Source organism: Pholis gunnellus (assembly GCF_910591455.1).
Source record: "Pholis gunnellus genome assembly, chromosome: 13".
Classification (NCBI taxonomy): Eukaryota; Metazoa; Chordata; class Actinopteri; order Perciformes; family Pholidae; genus Pholis; species Pholis gunnellus.
The window spans coordinates 10,695,228-10,706,490 of NC_136540.1; the positions used below are offsets into that span (position 1 = coordinate 10,695,228).

The 11,263-nt window shown below is 40.4% G+C and overlaps 1 protein-coding gene across 1 annotated transcript; it reads left to right on the forward strand.

Annotated features, from left to right (window-relative positions):
- The first annotated feature begins 1,807 nt into the window (after positions 1-1,807).
- On the forward strand, positions 1,808-10,739 carry puraa (purine-rich element binding protein Aa). Its single transcript, XM_079171376.1, has 2 exons — positions 1,808-1,935; positions 6,368-10,739. Exon 2 carries the CDS (start codon positions 6,448-6,450, stop codon positions 7,303-7,305), a length of 858 nt encoding a protein of 285 aa, XP_079027502.1. The 5' UTR covers positions 1,808-1,935; positions 6,368-6,447; the 3' UTR covers positions 7,306-10,739.
- The last annotated feature ends 524 nt before the right edge of the window (positions 10,740-11,263 follow it).

Here is an 11,263-nt window from a genome sequence, read left to right on the forward strand (position 1 = left end):
ACGCCACTCTTATCTTTGCCCAAAAATTGCAGTGGTGGGGTACTGCTATGATGGTTTTCTGTATCATCTGCAGCGGAGGGAAAAGACGCAAAATGCTGCAGTGAACCACAAGTTTGGTAGTCCGGTCGCAAAACATAAGCCACGTTTCATTCCCCCCCCCCCCCCACCCCCCAAAAAAAAAATAAAAGAATATTTCTGCTCGGCAGCTATAACGCTAATACGGCGCCTTCCACCGTGGCTCTCTCTCCGCCTCCCCACTAGCCACAGACGGAGAGAAAATGCCGATTGCCAAGGGGCTCCGTCAACAAAAACGCAGGCTCGGAGCACTGAGACACAGGCAACCGACGGACCAAAGGGTCGATCTCCTCTCTCCCGAAACCCAGCTACTGTATGTCAATCACTCCATGGTGTTTTATCAGCGGCGATCTCACGTTACAATGAAACAAACGGAATCCTAAATCCATGACCGTCCCTCCTCAAAATCGCATCTCACTGTAGCCGAGGCATTACTCCGATAAGGAAATAGGTTCACGTTGAAAAATGCATCCGCATATATAGTCCGGTGGGCCTAAAAAAAATCATATGGCTGCGATGACTAAGGCTGCGAAAGCATTTCAGATTCTTCAAGAGACTGTTTTGAATGAGTTTTGCGTCTCATCCCATTAAGTCATGCCCTGCATTCAGGTCACATTCGCTGCTCTGCCTCTAAAAAAAACTGATGTTGAAGCACCGCATTAAATCCATACAGCTAAAACAGCTGCAGCACGGGGTCCAAATTAGAAAACAAACAAACATATGAATCACTTTAGAAGGAGAAAAAAATCAATGAAAGTATCCTTCTCTGTGTTCTTAATATGATAATGTAATGTGTTCACGTGATATTATGGCTCCGAGGGAACACTTTGCCATAAGACCTAACATAATGCAACAATATTAACAGGTCATCATCAATAGCAATGCTTATGATTATAGTTATGATTGTAATGGTTTGGTTTAAGCCAAATAGAATGCGGGTACAGGATGTTGAACTGACAGTATTCACAAAGAGCGACATCTGCCGACCACAGTGTATTTATGAGCGATTAGAAACATACTTGCTGTAAGTGTTACTGTAACTCAAACGGTAAATGTACTAAATTAGCAGGGTACCACATTTTACTCCTGTCCAATAAAATGTGTTCAGCGTGGACCATAGGGCAATACGTGTTTGTATTGAATTTGGGAGGCTTAGAACAAACTAATGTGTATAAAATACACCCACAACAATACATATGCTCTTTAGATCTGGCTGCTCTCCGTGGTGCTGAAATTCTACCAGGCATATAAATGTCACTCTCGTAAATTAGGGCCCATAGAGTGCTGATGTAAAACAATGTACACAAACATGTATTAGCCTACTGTGTGATCTGAAGCCCTCTTTGCTGTATCAAGAAGCGCCAATGTGCTGTTTAAACAACACTCATCGCAGCATGGAGCACAGGATGTGTGCGTGGATGTAACACTCATCTCCTCAGAGATTCAGCCGTGTAGATTGAAACACGCGTCATAATATCGACCCCAAAGGACACGGTGTCGACAGGCACCGCTCACTTTCTTCCCTCACAGTTGCAAAGACTGTTGCCCTACCTGTTACCGCCACAGCAAAGCTGCAATTCCTCGATCGCACCAAGGGGAGGCGCGTGTCCTCTGAGTTCCTCCTCAGTGCGTGTTGACATCAGAGGTGAAGCGTGCGGCGTTGAACTTGTGCGTGTGTTTCTCTCTCCGTGCCACGACTCGCCGTTCCTTGTCCATTTTGTGAAAGCAGGCAGAAGCGGTCTGCTGCGGTGTCACAACGGCCTCCGAGCGCATTCACATGTGCCATTTGCCTCGTCTCGTCCTCTGCGGCTCGCGGTCGTGTCTGTGAGACGCTGCCCACTGCGGACTGAGCGGTGTAAGGTAGGTTTATGGGGGGTCTCGCTTGGTCGGATTGACGCGTTATTTACATGTCATCCCGGATTGTTAATGCCAATGCAGCATTTAAGTGTCCTAACGTGCAGCCAAGCATTATGTCATTGCCTCGCAGGGTTGACAGAAGCAAAATACGTGCTTGAGCATTACAGCCGTGCCTGTGAAATAATAATAATGGAGCTGCATTTGGAGCAGCGCCACTGCATTCCGGTGTTGAGATGTAGGGCAAAACTTTGCGAGGTGATCCCAGCGGCAGCCTGTTACAAAATGAGACGACACGTTTTTGTTTTTTTGGGGCTGAAATCTGCATTGGACGTGGCTTCGGCATCCAATCACAACCGATTTGGCTGATTAATATTCATGGTTAAAATTGGTCAGAAAAATAGGCGTATTGATGATAGATTATTAAATTGACAGGTTATTTGAGGTCTGTTGGAGCATCTGAGATGACAGGCTATACTGTTGGGTAAGTGAATTAGGCAGAAATGTAACATGGTGAGGTTTTGGATTAGAAAGCCGGATTATATTATAAATGGGTACATTTTATGGGCAATATAGGCCCCAAGAGGAAAGCTGATATTATATTTTACGCAGGTAGGCTTAATTAAAACGTATATCTCATACCAAAACAACACCATAGTTAAACTAAAATAAGCTATGTATGAATGGCTTACCTATTTTGCATGCATACATACTGGTTAAGAAAAAAAAAGAACAAAAAGAAAGAGCACGTCACAAAAGAGTGACACAATAAGGTAAGGCCAGTCGCTGCTTTGCTGAGTTGAGGATAAACGCATGCGTAAGTTTCAGCATAGTAATATAATTTTGATTGCTGAACATCAAAATGATATAACAAGCTTAATTGTCCTCCTTTTTATTATTTAATATGTTTTAATTTCCTTAAGTATACGTGAATGTTGGGTTGTCTTAATACGATCCCTTATAATTTACTCACTTTTTTAATTCCCCAAACATTATTGATTTTGTGAGACAAGACGTGATGTCTGTCGTGGAGCAGATCAGGAGGCCGCATGACCTTTGCAGGGCACATCTTAATGATTTTATACAATAAATCTAATTGATTAGATTTAAGGTAAATACAAAAGTTATAGAAGAGACTAAACTATGGTAACTCCTTTTTATCCGGCATTCTCACCTCGCCAGAATTAAATAAGCAGAGTAGACGTAATGTTATGTCAACGTTATTTTAGGCTTAGGCTTGTTATCAATAAATGAACGTCACTTATTTCTTAGCATGTTTATTAGAGTGTTTTAAACCTAATGGTTGTTATATTATCAATAATGGACTTAAATATTTTATTTCTCTAATATGATAGTATTTTTATTTATTTATTATTTCCTTTTACTTCATAATTGCCAACATACAACTTAAATAATTAGTTCTCCTTTGGCATTCAGACTATCCATATCACAATATTGGCCTAAACTTGTCCATTTAATATTATTTTATGTTATATGGTCATTCACTTTAGGATTATGTCAGTGTTGTAGGCCAATGAATTGTGGAAAGCTTTATTATTTACAAGTACAAAGCAACATTTGACATTTACAATTATTATAAATATAATAAATGTCTTAATATTTCACTATTTGACATAATTAAGAGTTATAAGTATCTAGTAGGCTTATAGAATAAATGAAAGGCATCGTTAAATGTAAACAGATTGGAAGTATTTTCTGGGTTCGACTTCCTATACATGTTGCTGAACTCCACTCAGGACAGCCTGTGGGACGCCTACACTGAAGAAACGTTCACGTTTCTTATCTTTTCCCGACAAAACTGTCAATGTGGTATTTTTTTAATTTTTTTAGGCAGAACAATAAAATGATAAGGATGTTCAAACAATGAGATCATAAAAAACTCGAAAAAGGATAACAGACAGTAACCTATAATAATCAACTCGTTTTAAGCTAAATTAAATGTTACGGATCAATGCTTACACTTTTAAGACGAATATTTGTGAAGTGCATAACGAATATTGACTGCAAGAGTTTTGGACGAGCGTCTAATTTAAAAACTGAACGCTTATCTCCGAGATACATCGGTACTAAAAAGGAGAAGGCGTGCGTGCATGTTTGAGATAAGATTCTGCATCTATGTAGCCTAAGGGTTTCACAATGTGAGGCTAGAAACGTACGTGAAATTCTCATATAGTGATAGACATTGTATTACTCTCATGAATATTTAAATATGACTTTATTGGCACAAATTATTAACCCGTAGTATGTAAAGGCCACATTGAATAATAAGAAAAAAAGTCTTATCTATTATTAGTTCTTAACATGCAAATAAATTATCGGTTAAATAACTCAAATATAAAAGTCTGACGTCTTTCTTACAGCTATTTTCAAAATAGAGTACTAAGCTTATTTATCATTTTCTTATATATTTTACAAGTTTGTTGGTTTCAGAAAAATATTAAACGCTCATAAATGCATAGGCTATATAGCAGTAGCAAGTTTACAGAAACGAATTTAGGCAACATTTTCTAAAAGGCCATATGTAGCATATAGATGGTTCAAGTGAAAGGTCTGCGCAGGAGGACAAGAAGGACGATATGCTGTGGAGAAAGTATCACCAGCATGGGAACAGTATATTTTCACAAGTGACCAATAAAAGATGTGTTGTGTGAAGCCTATTAAAATGTGTTAAAAATGTGTTGATTGGTTACTTTTTATTTTGGAGTATACATAAATGCAAAATTAGAATGCTCTAATTTAAATTTGAAAGCTGTTTGCAATCAGCTTGGGCATGAATTACACCACATCATCTCATATACAAAGATCTAAATAGCCTATGAATGTGTAGGTATAAACATTTGCATGTTTTGGTCTTTTTAAAAACAATAACTGTCTACGCTGTACTAACGTCTAAATATGCACAATAAGAGCACAGCAAATTATGCGTATAGGCGATCATTTGCAGGCGTATCCAACACAGATTTATCCAAATAGGCTTCTACTTCATGATATGCATGCTGTAGAAAAAAAATAGCTGTACAATTAACATCACTTGTCGTTTAATGCGATGGCAGCATGCAGTCAGTAGGCCAGGTAGAAGCCCTAAATATAAGAGGTGGGCCTATTAGCAGCGGAGCCACTACTGCAACACACACAACGGTCAGACCATGCGGACATTACCTGGGTGAGGACACATTGAAAAAAAAGTCTCCTGTCGGTAAGGTGTGGACTGACAGTACAAAATGACGTGACTTGGTGGTTACAAGGCCGAAGATGAGCAATTATACTTGTATGTGTTTCTCGTGAGCGCGCTCGTGTGCTACAGGCACTTGTGCCGAGGCTACATGAGCATATGGATGGAGTTGTTTTAAGTTTCTAAATGACGCTATTTTCCATGGAGAAAATGTTTGCGTCTGAAATGACTTAAAGCTGAACACAGCTACACTTCACTGAAGGAGTTTCTGTTTTCTTACCTGTTATCTTTCGTACCTTAAACAAATGGATATCTGTATTGCTTTTAATCTAACTAGATTGGCTGAAACGCAAACGTAACAATCACCTATTTGACACAATGCAGGGAGGTAAGCTTTGCGTCCCTAAAATAAGTTCCTAAAAACATTAACATGGGCAATACTGCAAGTCATTGTCATGCCAGGAAGCACATTTTCAGTTGTGAGAGAACAAATTATAAATAGACAAAACAAATATTTGACATGAATTAGAATGCTGTGTCATTTCTATGTTAGCCTATTCTATTTAGGCCCTAAAGTTAATATAGCTTAAGATGAAGTAACCTATGAATTAATTAGCTGTGGGTCTACAGGGCTGATAGTGGGCGAAACAATGATTCACTCATGGTTATTAGTCTTATTGTTGATAGTAGTTTATTAGTTTACTAGCCTAATACAATGCAGTTGAATTATTAAAACTATATTTCATTTTGTTGAAGTTTAAGCTACTTGAGGGACTTGATTGCTAAGACTTCACATGAGTTTAGTCGTAAGAAATCAATGAGCTTGGCCTCATTTTGTATCTCTACACAAAACCCTTAAACGTGTCAATCTACCACAACTAACTTATTTTTTGTAAAAAAATTAATTTATATATATATTAGCACATTAAACTTGCACAGACACTTGTGATGTATTCTTCCAGTCCTACGATGGAAGAATAGGTGTTTCCTACTCTTGCTTTAAAGCAGAGGGCATGCTCGGGTCTTTCCAGGTAGCACCATGAACACCATCACTTTCAGAAGCTGTTTCGACGAATCGAAACTTAAGCAGACTCCGGGAGACGCGTTTCTTCATCCCGTTGGTTTGGTTTTCGATATGACTGACAGCTCCTGACATTACACCGTATGAGAAAACACAGCGTCCTCGCTCTGCATTAACGCCCCCCCCCCCCCTCCTCCTTCGCCTTTATATTCCTTTCTGTGTAGATCTCGCGAGAGCTCCGGCGTTCGCTGTAGCTGGCCGTGGCTTTGCAGCAGACAGAGGGAGAAGGCAGGCAGGCAGCATCATGGCGGACAGAGACAGTGGTAGTGAGCAGGGAGGAGCAGCGCCGGGCCCAGGCTTCGGTTCCATGCAACCAGCGACAGGAGGGGCGGGCTCGGCTTCCGGGCTCCAGCACGAGACACAGGAGCTGGCGTCGAAGCGGGTTGACATCCAAAACAAACGCTTCTATTTGGACGTGAAGCAGAACGCGAAAGGCCGCTTCTTAAAGATAGCAGAAGTCGGGGCCGGTGGAAACAAGAGCCGCCTCACTCTCTCCATGTCCGTGGCGGTCGAGTTCCGTGACTACTTGGGGGACTTCATCGAACATTACGCCCAGCTGGGTCCGAGCAACCCGGCGCTGGTGCAAGACGAGCCCCGGCGAGCACTGAAAAGCGAGTTCTTGGTCCGGGAGAATCGTAAATACTATATGGATCTGAAAGAGAACCAGAGGGGACGGTTCCTGAGGATTCGACAGACCGTTAACCGGGGGCCCGGTTTGGGATCCACGCAAGGCCAGACGATCGCTTTGCCTGCACAGGGACTTATTGAGTTTCGTGACGCTTTGGCTAAACTTATTGACGATTACGGTGTAGAGGACGAACCTGCAGAGTTGCCCGAAGGGTCATCATTGACTGTGGACAACAAGCGGTTCTTCTTCGACGTCGGATCCAATAAGTACGGGGTGTTCATGAGGGTGAGCGAGGTGAAGCCAACGTACCGCAACTCGATCACGGTGCCCTACAAAGTGTGGTCCAAATTTGGGAATACTTTCTGTAAATATGCCGAGGAGATGAAGAAGATCCAGGAGAAGCAGCGGGAGAAGAGGGCATGCGAGCTGCAGCAACAAGAGGAGATGCAGGCGGACGATGGAGACGAGGATTGATATAGATAGCAACAAAACAAAAAACAAAAAAACATGCAAGAGTAATGAAAATAACAAGAGAAATATAATTAAAAACTCTACTGTACAAAGAAAGAAATCTAAAGATTTAACTGTAATGGTTTAACTCCAAGGGAGCATCACCCACAATATAAGAAACCTCCACAACCTGACAGTTATGACATGTTGTCACTCATCGCTGGATGTTACCCCACTTATCCACCATTAATACAGTAACAGGCTGCTAAACGAAGTAATAACATTATATTTGAACATTGTTTCCTACTTGACAAACAATATTGAACTGAGTGTTTATTTCCCTTATTAACAGAAAACTTTTGTACCAGTTAAAGCTATTGTAAAAAAAAAAAAAGAAAAAAGAAGTGTCTGCAATGTTCAAACCGGAACCGGAGGAAACCCCTGTTTCCTGTTCTCACGTGAGCTAATGACTTCAGCACAAATCAGATATTCTTAATTTTCAAAAACCAAAATTCCAAAAACTCTGTAAAAGGTTTTCGCGTGTACTTGCCATCCTATTTCCCTTTTACCTGTGAGTAGAGATGTGTTTACACATTAATCATATGAGGGCTAGGCCTGCTTCGAAAACTGGTTTTAGATGTCATGCAGTATAAAAAGGACCATTTAGGCATTTTCATCCAATGAAATAAGTGCTCTATCTGTCGTGCAATATGCATTGCATAAAAATCAAATATATATTGAACTGGTCAACGGCTCGTGATGACGTTTGCCAGAGGCATTCAAAGAAATATTAATATTGTAGTTTTGTTTCAGTTGACATTGTTGCCATGCGGATGGATATATTATAGACTACCTTTGTGTCTCGTTGTTAATGCAATGTGTTCATTTTAAAAAGGTACTAAATGTGTAATCGATAGAGGAAACGCAGTGACGACGTGTAGCAAATGGCCTGAATTGCAGATTTCTTAACAAGACAAACACCCGACACACTGTGCTAATTGGCGTAGTGGTCTGAAAAAACAAAACAAAAACAAAAGAATCAAAATATTCAGCAGAGCATTATTGGTTAGTACATCTGAAACATCTTGTGATCTTGTTCAAGTCATAAAAGTCCAAATGGGGCCAAGGAGTGCTGTTGCTGCATGTTAATCTGCACTAAGATAGATTTCGTTGGTTTTCACCAAAATATTGGCTCAAGGACTCTTCCATACGTATCTTTATCCGCCTGTAGTGTACCAATCTCAAGTTGGAGTACTGAGTGATTTCCATCCAAAGGCTTGGTGTAGTTGTAGTGGAAGTTGTTTTCAAAGCGTTGATCGTAAAAGGAGTGACCTTGCGAACAGAAATCGAAATATCACCATCACGTTATGGAGGGGGAGGGGGGGGGGGGCACTGAGTAAGCCGAGGTGAAGAGGGTTCAGTTCACCCACTGGTGAACCTTCAGCAGTGTGTCAGTAGATTTGCCCTCCCAAGTTTAAGACCTGAAGGTGTGAGGTTCAGTGGACACACATTCACAGCCCCACTTTAGATTTGTAAGCCCATATATATGTTCTGTTTTGGTCTAATTGTAAATATTTGGGCTGCCACACGGAAAAACAACTGGTTTCCAGACCAGTTCGGTCGCATCTCATAGATGTGTGATAGCAGTTTTATAAACTCTGTCAGTAAACTCCAGAGAAACTGGCAACAATCAGATAAATGTCAGATTTACCTCAGAATTTAATGATTGCTCCCGTGTTTAGACTGACTGGAAACCAGCAACCTAGACAGTCCTTGACCACCTGTTGTTGGAGCCTCTGGTAGAGCCTGAACGATACCTGATTGGGAGCATCCTCTTCAGCATACAAACAACCTGGTGCCTTAGACGCGCCGCATGCTTACACGCTGGCCTGGTGCTTTGGATCGCAGTTTGGCTTCTTTTCGTTATCGTTTCCTCTCCTCTTCCTTCCAGTTTTTTGTTTTTGTGTCTCAGCCCCCTTGTGTGCTAGCGCACGACTCGTGGTGCTAAAAGGGTTCGTTACAAACCCTTATGAAAAAAGCTGAATTTCTTTTTTTTTTTTCCTCCTGCTACCTTCCTTCTTTCCTAACCTCATTGCCATCCCCATTCTCCAGCCATCCAGGTATCGGCCTACATGTAAACATGGAAGGGGGGGGCGGTCACCTAGATGCAAGATGTTGCAGAGGAGTTGGCTCTTCACTAGCTCGGCGCTTTAGCGGGGGCAGAGCAAGGGGCCGATTGGGAACATCAGTAGTAGCCTGAAATAATATCAAGTACCGTTTGACAGGCCCTCCCCTTTTGAAACGCTCGTTCCACGGCTTGGGTAGTTATGTGTAAGTTGTGAGTCGCTCAATTAATGGGGAGCAGCAAGCATGTCTTGCTTTCTTTTCTTTTTTTTCTCTTCTTCTTCTTAGTTTTACCTTTTCAGCGTTATTCCACGTTCTTTGTAATTTTGGAATGTTTTCGCCCACAAAAAATATATCTATTTTTTCTGTGCAACATTTCATCACTGTGTGCAATATCGTATGTGCCAATGGTGGCAATATATGTATATCAATTAAATATATGATTACTATTTGAAAGCATGTGGCTGAATTCCATGTTTATTTCTCATGAAGGAGTTGTATGCCTTTATTTGCACTCAAAGCTCCATCCTGGAGGAAAATATAGTAAACCAAGGTCTTAGCAGCCTGCTGGGTTAAGCAGTTCACATAAGTACTTTAACTTGAAATACTCACTGCAAGTGTATGCCTCTTTTTAGGAAAAGGCCCAACTTGGCTCTATGGGTTGTTGAAGGTAGACTATAAACACACAATGGAGTTTTTGTGAAAAGGAAAACTTAAAAAAAAACAAACGAGTGAAATTTCCATTTTAGCTTTAAGCTAAGAAAAGGTGCTTCAGTCCAATTCTCATTAAGGTGTATGGTGAACTGTCTTCAGTGGTTGTCGTGTGTAGCACTTTGCTTTCCCAGGTTAATGAAATGCCTGACCAATACTTGTTTAAAATTATCTCAACAAAGAATGTCTCTTATTTTTTTCTTTTTTAAGATAAAGAAAGTATTTGATTTGCTCATTTGGTTTTGATGCATTCAATATAATTTATGTACATTTGACAAATTTCAAAAATAAATTTTATTTACCCAATGAGGGAAAAATCTACATTGAAAATGTATGTGTTCTTTACGTTTCGTTTGTTGTTGGAGAAAAAAAATAGAAAAAAGACCTTCTCAAAATGTCCTCAATTCACTGATGAAGAGTATGTTTGATTTTGATGTAGTGTTGTCCACAATGTCTGACTACATTTACAATGATACTAATTACTAAAGCTTAATTTTACAGCCTTTAAAATGCAAACTTTGCAATGACAAGTTACTGATGACTCATGTCTTCTTAGCGATTTCTACATTAGTACTGTATGTATAATACTGGGCTGTAAAATAAAGCATTACTTTGTTCTCTAATCAACCCGACTATGCTATTTGTGATCATCTGTATGCAACGATTGCTGTTCTATGAGCTTTACTTATCATTTGAAAATTTACAGTTTATTGACCCTCTAAAGTTTTGTTTGCAAATAGCCATTTCTGATCCGGGTTTTCTGCTATAGTGATTCACACGAGAAAAGCAGGTCACAGAGTTTATTAACACTTTAATTAACTTAATAGCTATTTACAAGTTCGATAGGTCTCTAGTCCCAAGCTACAGTTCTGGTGTAATGCTTATTAATGGTGAGATGTAGAAGAAGATAATGAATAGTTTATCTGATCAATATTAATAAGAATAAGCCAGGCATTATCCTGCACCAGATCGTCAGCTGCCTCGGTGTTGTGTCTGCTTCTAAAACGAGTTGCTATGACATGGGGAGATGTCACCAGGGCCTTTCACGTCGAGAGGGTTTTTATTACTTTAAAACAACCTTCTCGTCGACCACCTACTGCGTCAGAAGAAACCACGTTACAAAAAAAACTTCCCACCACCAGAGAGG